General features: G+C 50.5%; 1 protein-coding gene across 4 annotated transcripts in view; it reads left to right on the top strand.

Moving 5' to 3' along the window:
* Positions 1-19,430, top strand: part of DPP9 (dipeptidyl peptidase 9) — a 41,504-nt gene that overhangs the window by 464 nt on the left and 21,610 nt on the right. For 2 of the 4 annotated variants that reach the window (XM_066275218.1, XM_066275245.1), the window contains exons 2-8: positions 3,233-3,321; positions 7,676-7,929; positions 13,322-13,434; positions 14,599-14,772; positions 14,855-15,023; positions 15,729-15,842; positions 17,771-17,899. In XM_066275218.1, coding sequence (XP_066131315.1) covers positions 3,266-3,321; positions 7,676-7,929; positions 13,322-13,434; positions 14,599-14,772; positions 14,855-15,023; positions 15,729-15,842; positions 17,771-17,899 — 1,009 coding nt within the window. In that variant the 5' untranslated portion in view covers positions 3,233-3,265. Of the gene's footprint in view, positions 1-3,232; positions 3,322-3,343; positions 3,376-7,675; positions 7,930-13,321; positions 13,435-14,598; positions 14,773-14,854; positions 15,024-15,728; positions 15,843-17,770; positions 17,900-19,430 lie in introns of those variants that run through there. The other 2 variants (XM_066275228.1, XM_066275236.1) reach the window with 2 other exon arrangements.

A 19,430-nucleotide genomic window follows, 5' to 3' on the forward strand; every position in this document is an offset into this window, starting at 1 on the left:
CTGGACGTCCCCACCTTCTCCACCTCCCATGCAAATACATGCCCTCTAATATGAGAGCAGAAGCTATCTTCTTGACCCGCGTGCTGTTCCTTCCCCAGCGCTTGGCCTCCCTCCTTCCACTTTCCCTCAGGGTCCAGCCACTTCTCTCAGCTTCCCCCCATCACCCCGCCAGTCCGGCCGGTCACCTTCTTTCCACACAGCCGCAGACCATCCTGATACTTCCTGACATCGATGCTGCCGCTGAGCCGTCGGAAGTGGCCCCTTCCCCTTGCCATTACCCCTGTCAATCCTCCCATCCCCCACCGCAAAAAAGTTCTTTGCCTCAGGGGAAAGAACCAACCTGCTTTCGAGGAGCTGGGACTAAAGCCCAGATGTGCACTGTGTTCACTAATCTCCGTCATCCCTGGCTGGGTCCTGGGGGAACTGGGTCCTGGGAGGACTTTTCTCCTAGGTGTGGTTCAGGACATACAGGGCTGGGATACCAGGTAGAGAGAATAAGGTACTTGGGACTCCCCAGTGGAAGGAGAGTGAGTGAGTGATTAGCCAGCCCCTCCATTAACCCACCATGTTATTGACATTCACTCTGTCAAGCCTTGTGTCCTATACCTGCAGCCAGAATGGAGGCTTTCTGGACCCTTTAGAAGGTCAATTGTGCTGAGGCGGGGCAGCCAGGGAAGCTGGGTGTGGGTTGGTGGGATTCACTTGCCTGCTCTAAAAGATTTAGAAGTTGGCAGGAAGTGGTTTCCTTCAACCCTGGGTTCACTGCCCACAGAGACAGTTGGCTGGGACCCAGGCCAGTAGCTGCAGCTTTGTGTGCTGTTGCTGGAGACTTTTTTTTTTCCATCCAACATTCATCCTCCTCCAGCTCTGCCTGTATGAACCCCCTGAAAGACTGGGGGTGAAAAGGGGAGAGTGCTGATTCCAGATGGATTTAGTGGAGGCGTGGCTGCAGCCTCCCACACCTAACAGTGCCTGGTGTTTAGTTAGTGAATGGTGTGGATTCTGTCTCTGAAGCCCGATTCTCCCCGTGGTGTGGTTTTAAATAATTTGCTTAGTGTCATGTATGTAGTTTCTGCTGTGTCGGCACTTTACTTGTACAACCTCATTTAATCCTCACAGTGGCCCTACTGTAGTCTCATTTTATAGCTGGGGAAATTGAGGCACAGAGAAGTTAAGTGTCTTCCCCAAGATTGCACAGCCCAGAAGTGGCAGAGCCAGTATTTGGACCCATATCTCTCTTGACACCAGGGCCCTTTTCACTACTGCACTGAGAGTAAAGCCAGTGCTTCTTTACAGTGACATGTTGTTTCACCTCTTCCACAGGATCTCCATCCTGTTTTCTTTTTCCCTAAACATCTGGCACCTGCCTGTTGTCCTGGGACCTAGCTCATCGACGATGTGGTTGGGTGCTAACCAAACCAGAGGTCCCTTTGATTTGAGACAACATTCAAGTAAGAGCAGTGACAAGCTCACTTATCCTAAAATGTTTATTGAGTGCTTCCTATGTGCTAGGCATGGCTCTGAACTCAAGGTACAGCAGGAACAGGACAGATGTGGGTCTGCCCTCGTGGAGCTGACATCCCAGTGAGGTGTGCTCATTCACCCAGAAGAGAGGTTCTCAGCCTTAGAACTAGTGAAATTTCTGGCCAGGTCTTTTTGTGTGTGGGGGGGTGGGGGGTGGGGGGGGGGAGGGAGCCATCCTTTGCTTTGTGGGATTGCCAGTAGCATACCTTCCAGTCATGGTGACATTTGGTTATAACCAAAAATGTCCCCTGGGGACCAGAATCGGCACTGTTTGAGAGCCCCCGGGTTAAGGAATTCCATTAACTCCTCCCTGCCAGGAGACACTGCATTCTGTACATTTGACCTATTGAGGTCCTAGGGTGTGGAACACATTTAAATATGTGAACTGAGTGGGGAAGGAGAAAGGAGGTGACCCTGGGGGTCATTCTGGTTTATACCATCTGGCCATCAGGGATTTATTCTGCTGTCGTGACCTAAGGATCTAATTTTTTCCCTCAAATAATGAATGCAGAGTATTCTTGTCAGCACTGCTGACATTGGGGCCAGATCATTCTCTGTTCTGGGGGATAGCCCTGGGCACTGTGGGTTGTTGGGCATCACCCCTGACCTTCACCCACTTGATACCAGTATCACCCCAGCCCCCCCATCAGTGATGACAAACAAAAATGTTCTGTCTGGGAAGGCAGAATTGCCCCCATTGAGAGCTTCTCTCCTAAAATGAGTGATGTGCAGAAAGATCAGGTGTTGTGATGAGGGTGACAAGGTAACACCTTTGGACTGGATGCTAGGAAAGACCTCTGAAGAGGTAATATTGGGACCTAAAGGATAAAAGGGAGCAGCTAGTATAAAAAGCACAGAAAGGGGCCCTGGCCGGTTGGCTCAGTGGTAGAGCGTCGGCCTGGCATGCGGGGGACCCGGGTTCGATTCCCGGCCAGGGCACACAGGAGAAGCGCCCATTTGCTTCTCCACCCCCCCCTCCTTCCTCTCTGTCTCTCTCTTCCCCTCCCGCAGCTGAGGCTCCATTGAAGCGGGGATGGCCCGGGCGCTGGGGATGGCTCCTTGGCCTCTGCCCCAGGCGCTAGAGTGGCTCTGGTCGCTGCAGAGCGATGCCCTGGAGGGGCAGAGCATCGCCTCCTGGTGGGCAGAGCATCGTGCCGGGTGGATCCCGGTTGGGCGCATGTGGGAGTCTGTCTGACAATCTCTCCCTGTTTCCAGCTTCAGAAAAATACAAAAAAAAAAACCCCAAAAACCAAAACACGGAAAGGGTGTCCCAGGCAGAAGGACCGAGTAGTGTGTTTAGGGGAGAGTAAGGCCAGTGTGCTGGAGATCATGGTAAAGGGCAAGGGAGCAGGTGAGGTCAGGAGGCCATCAGGGAACAGCCACAATAGGGAATTTGGTTTTATTCCATTTCTGGCAAGTGTCTGTGGGTAGCATCCTTGGAGTCATTTGATACTCCCATCTTCTCGGGGACTTCTCACCTTGGGAGAACTACTTTGCAAAAAGATGCTTGTTTGTAGCAGTGCCAGGCACCCTCTCAGATTTCAGGGCAGAGTCTGAACTGTCTGCCTCATCAGAACACCCTTGGCATTGAGTGCTCCCCGGAGGCATGGAAGACTGCCTGGGAAGTTGGTAGGGGAGAAGAGGGTGAGAGTTTGCACCCTTGGATTGCTTGCTGGGAGTTGCAGCCTTGTGGTCTCTCCCTTTGCAGGCTCCCCGACCCTCCTGATCAGCCAAGTGGTTAATGCAGACGGTTAAGAAGCTGCGCCTGGACAACGCAAACACAGGAAGTTGGAGGAGGTGAGGGGCATGGCCTCACGAGCCCTGATTCCTGAGGATGTTGCATAGTCTTAGGTCTGGGAAGATTCCTTTGCTCCTCCCATCCCTCTCCAATTCTTCATTTCCCTAAAGTGAAGTTCTGGCTGGCTGTTTTGCATGAGGAGGCAGCATGGGTTAGTGCAGGGTTTCTCAGCCCTGGTATTGCTGACATTGGGGCCAGATCATTCTCTGTGGGGCTGCCCTGGGCACTGTGAAGTATTGAGCAGCATCCTTGGCCTTACCCACTTGATGTCAGGAACACCTGCAATCATGACAACCTGTGTCTCCAAAGATTGCCCAGTGTCCCCTGAGGACAGGATCAGCCTAGTTGAACATGGTTGTGAGGGTTTTTTTTGTTTTGTTTTGTTTTTCTTTCTTAAGTGAGAAGCAGGGAGGCAGAGAGACAGACTCCCACATGTACCCCAACCGGGATCCACCTGGCAAGCCCCCTATGGTGATGCTTTGTCCATCTGGGGCCATTGCTTTGTTGCTCAGCAACCAAGCTATTTTAGCACCTGAGGTGAATCCATGGAGCCATCCTCAGTGCTCAGGGCCAACTTGCTCCAACTAAGCCATGGCTATAGAAGAGAGAGAGAGAAGGGAGAGAGGGAGGGGTGGAGAAGCAGATAGGCGTTTCTCCTGTGTGCCCTGACTGGGAATTGAACCCGGGACATCCATACACCAGGCTGATGCTCTACTGCTGAGCCACCAGCCAGGGCCAGGATGTGAGTTTTTAATCTAACAGAGTGTAGTGATATTGGTTGGGTCATCTGACTTCTCTGAGCCCACTTTCCAGTCTCCCAGATGGAGCTGACTCTGGAACTCTACTCCCAAGCTTACAGTGAGGACTGAAGGTAATTGCACAAGATTCATGCACTTGGTAAATTCCATGTCTGGGGCCTGGCATGAATTAAAGAGACCACAGGAATTCCTTGACCAAGTTGACGTATGTCAGTATCATTTTTCTAACAATCTTAGGCTCATTTGCTTTTAGTAAGTACAAATGATTGGGGAGGCAGGAAGGAAATTAATGGTAACCCTGGCTGGTTGACTCAGTGGTAGCGTGTTGGCCCGGTGTGTAGATGTCCTGGATTCTATTTCCAGTCAGGGCACACAGGAGAAGCGACCATCTGCTTCTCCACCCCTCCCCTTTCTCACCCCTTCCTTCTGCACAGATTGGTCTGAGCTAGTTAGCCTCAGGCCCTGAGGTTGGTTCCATGGCCTCTGCCTCAGGCCCTAAAAATATGGCTCCATTGCTGAGCAATGAAGCAACAGCCCCAGATGGGCAGAGCATTGCCCTCAGTGGGCTTGTTGTGTGGACCCCAGTAGGAGTGCATATGGGATTCTCTCTGCCTCCCCTCCTCTCACTAAAAAAAAACACCCCATGATGATTCTGTAAAACAGGTGTGATTGGGTCCTAAGATGCAGGTTCTGAGAACATGCAGTCTCCGTGTCTAATGCGAGAATGTGTCAGGAGGTCAGTTAGTGATGGGAACCCATGTCTCTCTCCTCTCATGCCTTTGGTTCTGGGTGGGCACAGGCTGGGCTGCAAACTGGTTCTATAAGGCTGGTTGTAAAAGCTGGAGGCCACAGTGGTGCCAGGAGTAGCATGTGTAGGGCAGAGGGTGGCCTGCTGTTTTTGGGAACCCCTAGCTGTAGGGACATATCAAGTGTCCTGAAGGCCACTCCCTTGAGATCATGAATCCCCTTCCTAGCTTCTCACCTCCCCTTGCCCAGCACCTACCCAGCCCTTGCCTTTCTTTCATATCTTTCTGGTTGGCCTGAACTCTCCAAGACCTGCAGCCAGAGCTGAGAATCCATAGTTCCTCTTGCCTTCAGCCTGCTTCTCTCATCACAGGCCCCACTTGGGTCTCCGGCAGGTGCCTCAGGGCATGGTGGCCCCAGCTCTTGGAGCACCAGCTTAGAGATCATAAAACTCCTATCGGGCCTTGGCAATGACTGAACTGGGAGGTCCTATGCTGTTTGCTGGTGGTGTCACAGGCTGTGAAGGTGTCCTACCAATTGGCAGAAGGAAAGTGTAGGTGGACCTGGCCTAAGAGGCTTGCAATCCACTTTATTTCCCAACTGTGTAAACTCTTGACTCAAGAAGCCCAGCACAGGCTGGTGCTGGATAGGATAGAGCTAGCACAGACTTGCTTCGCCAGCAACCCATTTCGTCCACCTGCCTCTCTTTCTCTAGCCTCTTCCTGCAGTCAGGGCTTTGCCTCTGGGGAGGAGATAAGTGAGTGGAGGGTCAGGCTGTTGCACCAAGCCTTAACTTGTCTGGGAATTCAGGCTGCCCCACTGCATCTAGAAGAGTCCTGGAAGTTTCTCATGATGCTTCATTTCATTTCTCATCTCCTGGATCACATTTTTGCTCCTTGGGCTATCTGTAGCGATTTAAGGCAAGATCATTTTTATCACTCTTTGCTGTGGAAATAAGCCGTGTAATTTTGTGAGTTCTTTCCCTGGGCTCTTTGCTTTTGGGGTCCCCTTTAGGGGCCCTGGAGGTCATAAACTCTTTTTTTTTCTGTTATGAGCAAGGCTTGAATTGTGGTGGCAGAGTTTGGGAGGGTTAGGTGGTGACACTTGTTCTCCTGTCTCGGTTTTCTGGGCTTGTTGCTAGGAAGGCTTGGGGCCGTGTGGGTTCTGGAGTGCTCAGCTGGCCCCCGCCTAACCCTCTTTTGGCCCTGAAGGCTCTGCTGGGCTGTGGTCTGTGGCTGCAAAGCCAGTATAGGCGGAGCTGAACTTACTGTGCTCCTTCTGACTAGGGGACAGAACATGCCAGCTCATTGTGCATGCAGGCTCTGGCAGGGTTGTGTCAGACTGAGCAAGGAGGGGCATTTCTCCTCCCCTCTGTTAAGGAATTGAGTTAGAACTCAATTTCCTTAGAACTTGGAAAATCAGCTCACAGTAGATGCTCAAAAGCCACGGGTTCTCTTCTCTTGTTTCTTTTTCACCTTGCCTCTTGAGGCAGGCAGGGGTCCTTTGTCCTCAGTTGGTCATTCTGTGAAGTCTGCTACTGGCAGGGGTCAATGGGTTCTGTGAATTGGAGGGCACCTGAGTGAAGGAGGCAGGAGCAGAGATCTGCCTGTTACTTCTCTAAAGCCCATGGTCCATGCTGTTCTGGCTGTGGGCGCAGCAGTAGCTTCAAGTCCCACTCTGACAAGTGAATGCAGACTTCAGTTTGCATAACTGCTAATCCTGGCGCCTGCTGTCCTGGTGTCCTGCAAGGCCCTCGGACATTTGGTGCTTGCAGAGGAAAGCAGGGCCAGCCCACTCACTTCAGCTGGCCTCAAGAGACGACCCTGGCTCTTCCACAGCCGGGTCACCATGGCTGTGTTTAGATTTCCCTAAAACAAATATTTGCCTGGCCAGTCCCGCCTGATCAAGAAGTGTGCTCAGCAGCTAGTGGGAGAGGGGAGGAAGGTAGCCTTTGCACGGCTGCAGCTGCTCCTGAGTGGGATGGCCTGAAGAGGGGGGGTACATCTGTGCTCTCACCTGGAGTTCTCACGTTCACAGTGAATATCTGCCTGCTTCTCTGAGTGTCTCCAGTAAGGCACAAATTTTCCCTGCTGGACAGCAAGCTGATGGCGGAGGTGGGCGATTAATTCTCTGTGCTCAGGCTTCTGTGCATGGGCAAATGTGTCTTCTATGGCCTTCTGGAATGCCCACTGTTCCAGGTGCCACATGAAGTTTTGGGGACACAGCCATGAACAGGACAGACATGGGGGAGACAGGCGATTGACAGATGACCATTGTGATGAATTCTCTGAGAGTGTGAAAGATTAATGGAGAGACCAGCTTTGGTATGGATGGGCAGAGAGTTTCTAAAACCTGACAGATATTCAAGCAGAGATCTGATTAGAAGTTAGCTAAGCAAAGAGAGGGAAAAAGGTGTTCCAGGCAGAAAGGATAGTATGAGCAAAGGCCGTGGGGTAGGAAGGAGACCGGCCTGTTTGAGGAGCCAAGAGAAGGCCAGTCCGCCTGGGGCATAGTGACAACAGACAGTGAGGTTTGAGAGTCTGGCAGAGGTCAGAGGACAGAACGTTGAAAGCCAAGGTGAGGATTGGTTTTCATCCTAGGGAAAACCAGGCAAGGTTTTTGAGTTGGTAGACAGTTGCCATCATTCAGCTGAGAGGTGATGGTGGCTTGGGTCTTAGCAGTCATGATGTTTGAGAGAAGTGTAACAATTTAAGAATTATTTAGGGGGCAGGGGAGGTTGCACGGTATGGGGCTCGGTATGAGAGTGTCTGATGAGGAGGCAGCTTGTATGTGGAACTTGGTTACCACTTCCCTTCTCACTTTCTTCCCACCTGTCCCTTCCTGTTCATAGCTTCTCGCTGAATTCCGAGGGGGCAGAGAGGATGGCCACTGGGGCACCAACATCTGACCCAGGCGACACAGTTGAGATGGAGGATGCGGCATCCCGCTTCCAGGTGCAGAAGCACTCGTGGGAAGGGCTCCGGAACATCATCCACGGCAGCCGCAAGAACTCAGGCCTGATTGTTAACAAGGCTCCGCATGACTTCCAGTTTGTGCAGAAGACCGACGAGTCAGGTCCCCACTCCCACCGCCTCTACTACCTAGGTAAGCCTTCTAGCAGGCTGACCTTGACCTGGGCAATGTTTCTGGAATAGCTGTTACTAAATCCTCTAGTTTTCAGAGCTCAGTTAGTCCTCTCAGTTAGGAGGTCTAAATAGATGGGCCAGGCCTCCAGTGAACTGTCGTGCCACCCACAGTTACACAGAGCTATGATTCAGGCCTAGGGCATAGGCCTGAGCCACTGAGATTATTTCTCATACCAGTCAGTTGGGCCTGACCCTGAATTCCTTTTCAGCCCCATGGGCTGGGCTTATGAGATGTGGGGCTCCCTCAGCAGTGGGAGTCATAAGAAACTCCAGTAGGCTGCGAAGTGAAGTGTTAAGAAGAATGCTGAGGTTCATGGAAAGCTGCTCTGATTGCACAACTGTATGCCTTGTGGGCAAACAGCAAAAGGTGGCCTGCCACATTTTTGCTATAGCTGCCCTGGATACCCGGATAAGCTGGTTAATAGCTAATCACTTCCTCCTCCGGGTATGCCTCTGGAGCAGCACTTTCTACACATCTGTAGTTGTTACGTGTTTGTGTTCCCTGCCAGGCCCTGTGAGAACCTTCAGGGCATGACATAGGCCTTGTGTACCTGTGGCCTCCTGTGTTTATACCCTCAGCAGCCAAGCCACAGCCTGGCTCCTGGTAGGTAGAAAGTCAGTATCTGCTGAGCAAATGAATGTTGCCCTACTTTACCTAAAGTTCTCATAGAGCAGGTAGGAACAGTTCCAAGCGTGTTTGAAAGCAGCATGCCACATGATTGCTGACCCAAGGTGGGTTTTTTTTCTCAGTGTCTCAACTTCTGGATCTGGGTCTTTCTATATCCTCAGCCCCTGGAATAGTGGCTGTTCCTGGTCATGTCCTCAGTCAATAGTGGAATGAGCGATGAAATGAACAAATGAAGGTGCGGGAGGCTAACTCCATGCTAATGATTGTGACATCAGATTGCTCTCCCCTTCCCACAGTCAAAGCAGGCCCTCCTCATAGAGACCCTCATGGAAACCAGAGTGGTTTGGCAAGCAGCAAGCACAGAGTTAAAGGAATGGTCTAGAATGGGGGTCATCAGGAACAGCAGGCTGTGTTTGGAAATCTATTTTTACTGATGCCCAGCATGCCCACTTGTTTATTTCCACCTATTGCTGCTTTTGAGTATAGTTGCAGCTGATCATATGGCCCGCGAAGCTAAAAATATTTACTAGCTGGTCCTTTACAGAAAACAGTTTGCCAGCTCTGGCCTAGGGCTGGATGTACTTCAAGCTTCATTTAGCCAATGAAGAGCTTGCCTGTTAGGACTGAAAGAGGCCAATACTGATCTACTTGGATGGGCTGTTGCCTCTATTTTTCCTGCAGTTTTGTGGCCCACCCCAAACACTTTTCCCCTCCTTTCTTTGGCCACTCACTCAAGTTCAGGTTTCGATTATGGTCGAGGCACTTGTATGAGTTTCCTAGGACTGCTACTATAACAAATCACCACCAATTAGGTGGCTTAAAACAACCAATATTTATTCTCTCACAGTTCAGGAGACCGGAAGTCTGAAATCAGTTTCTCTGGGTTGAAATCAAGGTATTGGCAGGTATACACTACACTCCTCCCAGAGGCTCTAAGAAAAAATTCGTTTCTGCCCTCTTCCAGCTTCTGGCGGCTGTTGGCATTCCTTGGCTTATAGCTACATCACTGCAGTCTTTGCCTCCTTGGTCACTTCGCTGCCTCTGCTTCTGTGTCTGAAAGCTCTCTCTACTTCCCTCTTACAAGGCAGGTGATTAGATGTAGGGCCCATCTAGATAATCTACTCTAATCTCCGCAGTTTAAGATCCTTAATTTAATCCCACCTGCAAAATCCTGTTTGCTACAGAAGGTAACATAGTCATAGGTTATGGGGATTAGGATGTGTACATTTTTGAGAGCCTTTGTTCAGCCAACAGCAGAGATGCTAAAGGGACAGAAATCCTTTGAGCTCCTTTGAGCCACCGTGTGCACTTTGTAGTAAGGTTGCAGGGGCATCTCAGGGAACCCCCACCCTGCACTTCATGATATGGCACCCCAAGCCTGTGGAGCCCAGGCAGCTACCCTGTGTATATTCTTCTCCATGGGTCTACCTTCATTGCCCTGCTGCCCTTGGCTCCTGGGGTTAGTCATCCAGGGTTCTAGTCAACAGCAGAAATGGATGAGCTTTCTCCAGATTTCTGGTACAAGGAAACAGATTGGCTCAACATAGGTCAGATGTCCACTTGTCCAGTCAACTGCAGTCTGTGCACAGTTCTGTGGCTGGGTACCTGAGGTTCACAGGACACTCTGAGGGCCTACCCCAGTGGGTTGGGGTGGCTCTAGACCAGGGGTCCCCAAACTTTTTACACAGGGGGCCAATTCACTGTCCCTCAGACCGTTGGAAGGCCGCCACATACAGTGCTCCTCTCACTGACCACCAGTGAAAGAGGTGCCCCTTCTGGAAGTGCGGCAGGGGCCGGATAAATGGCCTCAGGGGGCCACATGTGGCCTGTGGGCCGTAGTTTGGGGACGCCTGCTCTAGACAAAGGCTATGGACCCGGCAAAGACCCCAAAGTGTGCCTAGAACAGTTTAGATCTGTGCTGCCTCTTTCAGAGTGACACTGATCACGCTTGAACTTACCCAGTCTCCATCACTCAACACTTCAGGGTACCCTTGAGCTCACTTCATGTCCAAGTTCCTGGGGGAGCCCTTCCCAGAGCACCCAACTATTTATAATATGGTTTTACATTAGCCCAGCACCTGAGTACATGCTGGCAGGCAGTGATTTGGGGATAGAACAGAAGGGACCTCCAAGGATGAGGATGATGCCTAGTCTGTTGCTTTAAGAGCCATCTGCTGCCCTGCTCCCCCCGGGGCCCCTACCTCCTTGGTGGGCACCAGGCTTGGCCATTTGGGGCATGTGGAGTCAGGTACTGGATCCTCAGTGAAGGCTCTTTCAGATGTGCCTGATGAAGCCCAGTGCACTTGAGATGTAGCAGGAAAGGCACTTTGCCTGTTGCTGCTGCCAGGAGGATGGGATAGCGGCAGCTCAGGTTTCAGGGCTCAAACTGCAGAGTCAGGAAAGCCTCCTCTCTGGTTCTCCTGCTCCTCCCCACTGCACATGGGCATATCTTGTTGGACAGGGAGGGTGCAGGGCCCCAGCCAGCTTTGAGGGTTCCTTGGAAGAGAAATACACAACCACTGTGTCCTTGTGTCCTGTGTCCAGATCAAGGCTCCCAATCCCCTACTGGGCTAGTCACACAGGCCACAGAGCATGGGGGTGGAGTTGGTGCTTGCATTGGAGATGGGGTTGCAGAGCTAAAACAAGAAGACAGGAGGGACAGTAATGACAGAAATCAGCAGTAGTCATTGGTCACCTCAGACCCCTGCCTTGCATGCTAATCGTCAGCATCACAAGTGCTGAGGGCAGCTCATCCAGGCAGTGTGTTAGCTTAGGCCATTTGGTGTCTTCTCTTACTAATCAGCTGGGAAGGGAGGCAGCCCTGATCCTTGGCAAGGCCACCCCCCTTGACTTCCCATTTGGAAAGCTCCAGCTGTCCCAGAGAGCCCTGCAGGCAGAGGTTGTCCAGAGCACACGCCGTGAACAGCCTGGACTGGCAGTGTCATGTCTGTGCCTCTACACACGCCGTGGACAGCCTGGACTGGCAGTGTCGTGTCTGTGCCTCTAACTGGGAATGAGACAAAAGAAGCACCTTAAAGCATCCTTAGAAATCGAATTGAGAGTACTTCCCACCTGCACATCTAAGTGAACTTTGCATTTTCCTTAAATCTGCTTTAAAAGGAACCCTTATAAATTACTTCTTGGGCTTTTGGCTAAGATCAAGTGTTGAAGAAACACTTACTAACCTAGTAATTTTCTTTAAGTAGGCTCTTATTTTGCTAACTATACTTCATGAGCAACTTTATCATAAGCGGAAAACCCATGTCACTTGCCATTTTGAGAAGTTACCTATAAAGATAATTGTAAGCAGAACAGATGTTATTTGTTAAGGGAGCCAATGTGGAACCTGCCTGTTCTCCCAGCATTAAAATTGGGAGAACGTATGAGGGGGGTCCTGAGAAGAGGCCAGTACCAGATTGAGATTTCTCCTGGGGAAACTCTGATTGGAAGAGAATCAGTGCTGACCTATTGTGGTGCAGTGGGTTAGGTGTTGACCTGGATGCTGAAGTTGCTGGTTTGAAACCCCAGGCTTTGCTTGGTCAAGGCACATATGAGAAGCAGCTATGAGTTGATGCTTCCTGTTCTTCTCCCTGCTTTTCTGTTTCTCTAAAATCAATAAATAAAATCTTTACACAGAAAGAAATAAAGAAAGAGAGAGGGAGGGAGGGCATCAGAGAGGGACTCAACTTTCTGTGATTGATTGTTAGCTCACAGCATATTCCTGGGCTACCAAGGAATATTCTGTCAACTGCTGGTGGCTTCCACACTGCGAGGAGTGTTGACCTGGTGCCCAGCATCTTGTTGCACAGAGCTGGGTGCAGGGGGACCTAAGGCTTATTGGAGAGAGTTTGCTCTGCCATTAACTGTATTAACAATTGTACTATCATCCATCCAAAGACACTACCAGTTGGAAGATCTGCCGTTACTTTATTTGCCACTAAGAACAGGACAGCACTGTCATCAATAAGACATATCTGGATTTCAGAGGTGTAAGAATGTGAAAAATTGCAATTTATTGGAATTATGCTGATATCACTGAATGACATTTCCTGGGCATTGTGCTAAGTGCTTTGTATTTTTACCTCATTTAATCCAAACTGACTCCCCAGGGGGCAGCTGCTATCATTTTATAGGTAAGGTTAGATTAGTGGTTCTGTCAGGGAGGTCCTGCCCTCAGGGGACACTGGGCAGCATCTGGGGGCATCTGTGGTCAACAGAATTGGGGGTGCTCCTGGCGTCGAATAGGTTGGGCCAGGAATGCTGCTCACTCTCCACAGTGCCCAGGATAGCCCTATGGAGAGTGACCAGGCCCCAGTGTCACCAGTGCTGAGGGGAGAAATGCTTGATTAGACACACATTTGCTTTAATCCTAGATTAATTTGTGGTTTTTGCAAAAGCCTTTAATAAAGGATGTTGAAGACTGGAGCCTCCCCTGTTGAGAGCTGGGTAGCTCTGACCACCCTTTTTTTATTCTGTTGTATCCTCTTTCTTACGTAATTTAGGCCAACCTATTCAGCACAAACACCTCAGCAGTGGAAGACCCTGTACTACTGCTGACATGCTTAAACCAGAGGTCGTAGCTTCTCTGGGGAGGGGTTTGCAGCCAGGATGCGCTGGCAGGATGACATAGAAGCAGAAGGAACCAGCTGGGCCCAGCTGTGGGGAACCTGAGGCTGGCCCCCTCCCTGTCCTGAACCATTCTGGTTTTTCCTTTTTCCCCAAGGGATGCCTTACGGCAGCCGAGAGAACTCCCTCCTCTATTCTGAGATCCCCAGGAAGGTGCGGAAAGAAGCTCTACTACTCCTGTCCTGGAAGCAGATGTTGGACCATTTCCAGGTGAGCTGCACCCATTGGGTCCTGCCTGTGAGTGAGGCATGTGGGCACAGGACACATCATCAGGCTGTATACCATTCCTGTGGGCCCTCAACCCCTGAGAAGCCCAGGACAGCCACACAGTTTATGCACACCCTCAGAGAAGACCTTCTGGCTCACTGTCGCTCTGTGCCCTGGCCCCAGAGCCTAGGCTTCTGATAAGAATGCTTATCAAAGCATCTCTTCCTTTTAAATGCCTCACCAAGGAATTGAACTGACTTGGACCTGGGCTTTTTTATGGAGACTTGGCTAATAATTAATGTTATCCAGACTTGGCTTGATTCCAGGGAGAAGGATGGTGGGTGAGGGACAAGGGTGCCTTTTTCATTGGTTTATGTTTAGTTTGACTGTAAAAGTAATATGACAATAGCAGGGAGTGGGGGGGTGACATACTCTGAATTTCTCCATGCCAATGCAACAGTTCTCCCTTTTGCCTGCCCCATTTAGTCCCCAAGCTAAGGAGCTTATATTCACATAGCTTTTGTTTCAGCATGGGGGTAATTCTGCTTTTTTTCCAATGCATTTCTTGTCATTAACATTCCTTTGCATCTCCATATCATCTTCAGAATCGTCCTTGAGACAGCTTTGTGGTGGTGCCTACAATAGTTTAACTGCCCAGACCCCCCCGGGGTTGGGTGTTTTGGTGATCAGGTGGTCCTGAATTTGCCCCCTCTCCCCCCCACAGCTGTATAGAAAGCATGAATGTTTGCGTGGGTTCAGATTGAATGCTCTTGGCAGAAAGGGGTGGTGAAGAGTGCAGGGAGTGTCTGTAGGACTGGCCTTGGGAACCAGGGAAGAGTGGTCCAACAGTGTCCCTCCATGCTGTGGGGCAGAGGACAGTCCTGTCTGCCTTGGAGAGATTCCATATGGAAAGGGGCACAGGGAAGCCCAGAGATGGACGGAGAGGGAGGAACTCCACGTAAGGCCTAGAAGCCTGGCAGGCAACCCTGGGCACTCCGACCATGTGGACAAGGGCTCTTTTTCCCATTCTGCTTGGTACCACTCTGCCCATCAGAATATTCCTTCTGGTGTGGACATAAGTCAGATGGTCAGGTTCCTCCTGGGAGTGCTCAGGTTGCCAGGGCATCTGGCTACTGACACTGGCATCTGTTTCCTGTCTATCCCCAGGCCACTCCCCACCATGGGGTCTACTCTCGGGAGGAGGAGCTGCTTCGGGAGCGGAAGCGCCTGGGGGTCTTTGGCATCACATCCTATGACTTCCACAGCGAGAGCGGCCTTTTCCTCTTCCAGGCCAGCAACAGCCTCTTCCATTGTCGGGATGGAGGCAAGAACGGCTTCATGGTAAGTCCCCGTCTCTGGCTGTGGGTGGGGTTGTTAGGTGGATGGCATCTTGCCTTCCTGAGCCAAGCCTCTCTGTCCCCAGGTGTCCCCCATGAAACCATTGGAAATTAAGACCCAGTGTTCTGGACCTCGGATGGACCCCAAGATTTGCCCTGCTGACCCTGCCTTCTTCTCCTTCATCAACAACAATGACCTGTGGGTGGCCAACATTGAGACAAGCGAGGAGCAGCGGCTGACTTTCTGCCACAGGGGTGAGGCAGGCGCCAACTCCTGGCCAGGGTGGACGGGAACCTGCACCCAGGGATGTGGTCTGTTGGGCCAGGCCTGGGCTAGCACTTTCTGGGGACAGCCATCAAAGCCACCAGTCCAGCTTCTAGAAAATACCCTGCCCCTAATTTACTAACCCTGACCCCAGGCACCTTCCTCGACCCTGCTCTTGCAGACCACCCTCCTGTGCGTGGCCTTCTGTGGCCTCCCCCACCGGGCACTTACTCTGTACCTCTGCTTACTCAGCCCTGACCTCTACTCTCCTGTCTGACTCCATAGAGTCAAGCTCAGATCTCACCTGCTCCCCAGGTTGTCCCTCATGCCTTTCCTTGATGGAAGTGACCTTCCTCTTCTGCATATGTCTATGGGACTCTACACCCAGCATCTTTTCAGACCTGCCTCCCTGCCCTGCCCCATAGCCCTGGGGCCTTCGTGCTAAACCTGAGTGGCTCAGCTGAGGGCAACTCAGACACTGGCTATGTCCAGGGACATTTTTAGTTGTCATAATTGGGTAGAGATGTTTCTGGGATCGATCGAGTGGGTGGAGGTCAAGGATGCCGCTCAGCACCCCATAGTGCCCAGGGTGGCCCCCACAGAGGGCGCCTATTCTGCTGTTAGCAGTGCCGAGGAGGAGAAACCTGCTTAAAACTAGACTCCTCATCTCTCGCCCTGCGTTCTCGTTACTACAGGTTTATCCAATGTTCTCGAGGACCCCAAATCTGCAGGCGTGGCCACATTCGTCATCCAGGAAGAATTTGATCGCTTCACTGGCTATTGGTGGTGTCCCACAGCCTCTTGGGAGGGTAGGTCCCTTTCCATTAAAAAGAAAAATGCTTCTATACACATTTCTTTTATTAACAGAGTATATGCGTTTCTGCTCTTTGCACTTTTCACTTAAAGAAACCTTAACTACCTTTCTATCGATATCAGTGTCTCAGTCAGTTTGAGCTGCTATAGCAGAGTGCCACAGTTTGGGGGCTTATTATCACAGCAGACACTTATATCTCATGTTTCTTGAGGCTGGAAGTTCAAGATAAAAGCTCCAGAAGATTTGGGTGAGAACCTCTTCCTTCTTGCTGTGTTGTCATGTGGCAGGGTCTCTTATAATGACATTAATCCTACTCATGAGGGCTCCACCCTCATGACCTAATCACCTCCCACAGGCCCCCCACTGTGTAATGCCATTATATTGGAGGTTAGAATTTTAACATTTGAATTCAGGGGGGGGACACACATTCAGTCTATTGCAATCAGCACACAGAGGACTCTAATAATGATACTTGACTGTGGAGCATGAATGTGCCATGGTTTATTAACACTTTCAGTAGTGAGTTTTTTTTCATGCTCACTGACCCCTGGGAGTGAGTTTTTTTCAAAAAATTAAATGTTACAGTTTTATTAACTTAAAGTTATGTTTGTCTGATAACCAATTTATAGAAACAAGAAGAACATAATTTGCCTTTTTTTAACGTTGCCTTACACATTTTTAAAATAAAAATTTTTGTTATCTCGTACTCTGGATGGTCAGGAGGCACGAGGATGTACATGAGCATTCGTACTTCTCGAAGGGTTAAACTAATCCTACACAGACACTAGTCATTCCTAGTTGTGGGTTTTGTATTTATTTTGCTGTCATAAACAATAGTCCTATGAACATCTTTACTCATAGATCCTGGTGGGTGATCTGAGAGTATGTCAGTGGTTCTCAGTCTGCCTTTAGGGTACATTTCACAATGTCTGGAGTCATCTGTGGTTGTCACAGCTGAGTCTGAACTTCAGTGCTGCCACTCCCAAACCAGCAACAGCCTCAGGCCAGCCCCTCAGCTTCTTGGGCTTCCAGTGTCCACCCATAAAGCAGGTGTGGATGTTTCTGGTGACATCTTTGGTCTGTGCACAGTGAGTCTTAGGTGAGGGTACGGAAAGCACTAGGTGAAGAACCTTCTCAGTAGCTGAGGAGGGAAAGGGCTTGAGGAAGGAACAGCTATGGGCTCTGTGTCTGTGACGTCAGCGTTGCCAGTCACCATGCTCCTTTCTGAGCTGTTACCACCCAGTGACTTACTTATTCTCATAATGATCTTTATTGTAATTCTTCTTGAGCCATGTGTTAATCAGTTTGGGCTGCTGAACCAACTCCCACAGACTGAGGGCTTACCAGATGTTTATTGTCTCATAATGCCAGAAGCTGCAAGTCCAAGGTCAAGGTATCAGCACCTTGGCCCTCTCTACTTGGCATCGGCCCTCTCTTCTTGGCTTGTAAATGCCATCTTCTCCCTGTCTCCCCACATGGTGTTTTCTCTGTGCACGTCTGTGTCCTAATTTCTTCTTATAAGGACACCAGTCTTATTGGATTAGGGCCCTCCCTAATGACTTAATCACCTCTTTGAAGACCCCATGTCCAAATACAGTCACATTCAGAGTCTTAGAGGTTAGGGTTTCAACAGAGATTTGACAGGAGCATACACATTTAGCTCATAAACCACTCCCACACAGCCATCTTTCATGCCATTTTGTGTGGGAATAGCTCAGTTCTTGTCCCCATTGTGCAAGTAAGGAAACTGAGACCCCAAGAGGAGATGTGACTGGCTGAAGTCTAGTAAAGGTCAGACCCGATTTCCAGCACCAGCACTCATGCTCTTGTCTAGGCCCAGCTGTGGCAGAGCAGAGTCCCTAATGTGTACAGGATGGGGTGGGACTCCCGGCACCCTCAGTAGTGTCCCCTGCTCCTTCCCAGGTTCAGAAGGCCACAAGACACTGAGAATCTTATATGAGGAAGTCGATGAATCTGAGGTGGAGGTTATTCATGTGCCCTCTCCTGCACTAGAAGAAAGGAAGACAGATTCATACCGATATCCTCGGACAGGTGAGTGCTCAGGACAGGCTTGGGCAGCTGAGCAGTGGTCTGAGTCCTCAGGGAGCAGCAAGATGAGGCATCAACTAGATGGACCCACAGTACCCAGAGAAGCAGGCTGGGCTCGGGAACAACAGTAGGGTCAGCACCGCCTCAGGGCCCAGGAGACAGAAGGAGCCGCAGGGAAATTGTGACGGGATGTGCGCCCATCCTGGGGTGCATCAGACACTTACCACCTTGTAAGAATACAGACTCAAGTTTGCCTGTTTCTCAAGAGAAGCTGGAAATCCAGACTCGATTCAAGAAATTGCCCAATTGGTTTTTGTTGTTTTTTGTTTTTTAGTGAGAGATGGGGAAGCAGAGAGAGACAAACTCCCATGTGCGCCCCAACCAGGATCCACCTGGCAAGCCTACTAGGGGGTGATGCTCTACCCATCTGGGGCCTTTGCCCATCCTCAGCACCCAAGGCCAACTTGCTTGAACCAGTTGAGTCTTGGCTGTGGGAGGGGAAGAGACAGAGAGAAGCAAGAGGGGAGGGGTGGATAAGCAGATGGGCGCTTCTCCTGTGTGTCCTGACTGGCAGTCGAACCTGGGACATCCACACGCTGGGCCGACACTCTACCACTGAGCCAACCAGCCAGGGCAAAATCTCCCAATTCTTAAATGTCGCTTAAATTGTTTGAGAATACTTAGTGAGCCTGGCCTGTGGTGGTGCAGTGGATAAAGCATCGACCTGGAACGTTGAGGTCGCCGGTTCAAAATCCTGGGCTTGCCTGGTCAAGGGACATATGGGAGTTGATGCTTCCTGCTCCACCCCCCATCTCTTTCCCTTCTCTTTCTCTCTCTTCTCTAAAATGAATTAAAACAAAATACACGGTGGGCCAGGTTCAGCCTGCAGGCCTCTTGTTTTCACCTCATCAAAGCAAATGAAGGAGTTGTCCTTGCTAACCTTCAGTGAACTCCTATTGTGTGCCATGCTAGACAGAGCCTTCCTAGAGGGTATTATTTCCCATCCCTAATGCAAATGGGAGAAATCAGTCTCTCCCCTCCCCATTTGACAAATGAGAACACCGAGGCTCAAAGACATTCCTTGCCTGGAGTGCTAAGCCCTGAATGCCAATTGAGATTTTTTTTTTATTATTAAGTGAGAAGCAGGGAGGCAGAGAGACAGACTCCCGCATGCTTCCCTATTGGGATTCACCCAGCAAGCTCCCTACCAAGCAATACCCATCTGGGGCCATTGCTCTGTTGTTCAGCAACTCAGCTATTTTTAGCGCCTGAGGTGAGCCCATGGAGCCATCCTCAGCATCCAGAGCCAACTTGCTCCAACTGAGCCATAGCTGCAGGAGAGGAAGAGAGCAATAGAGAGAGAGAGGAGGGAGAGGGGGAGGAGTAGAGAAGCAGATGGTCACTTCTCCTGTGTGCCCTGACCAGGAATTGAACCCAGGATGTCCACAAACCAGGCTGACACTCTACCACTGAGCCAACCAGCAGGGCTGCCAGTTGAGATTTGTCATAGAAATAACTGGAGCCTGAACTGAAT

Source organism: Saccopteryx bilineata, chromosome 1 (assembly GCF_036850765.1).
Source record: "Saccopteryx bilineata isolate mSacBil1 chromosome 1, mSacBil1_pri_phased_curated, whole genome shotgun sequence".
Lineage (NCBI taxonomy): Eukaryota > Metazoa > Chordata > Mammalia > Chiroptera > Emballonuridae > Saccopteryx > Saccopteryx bilineata.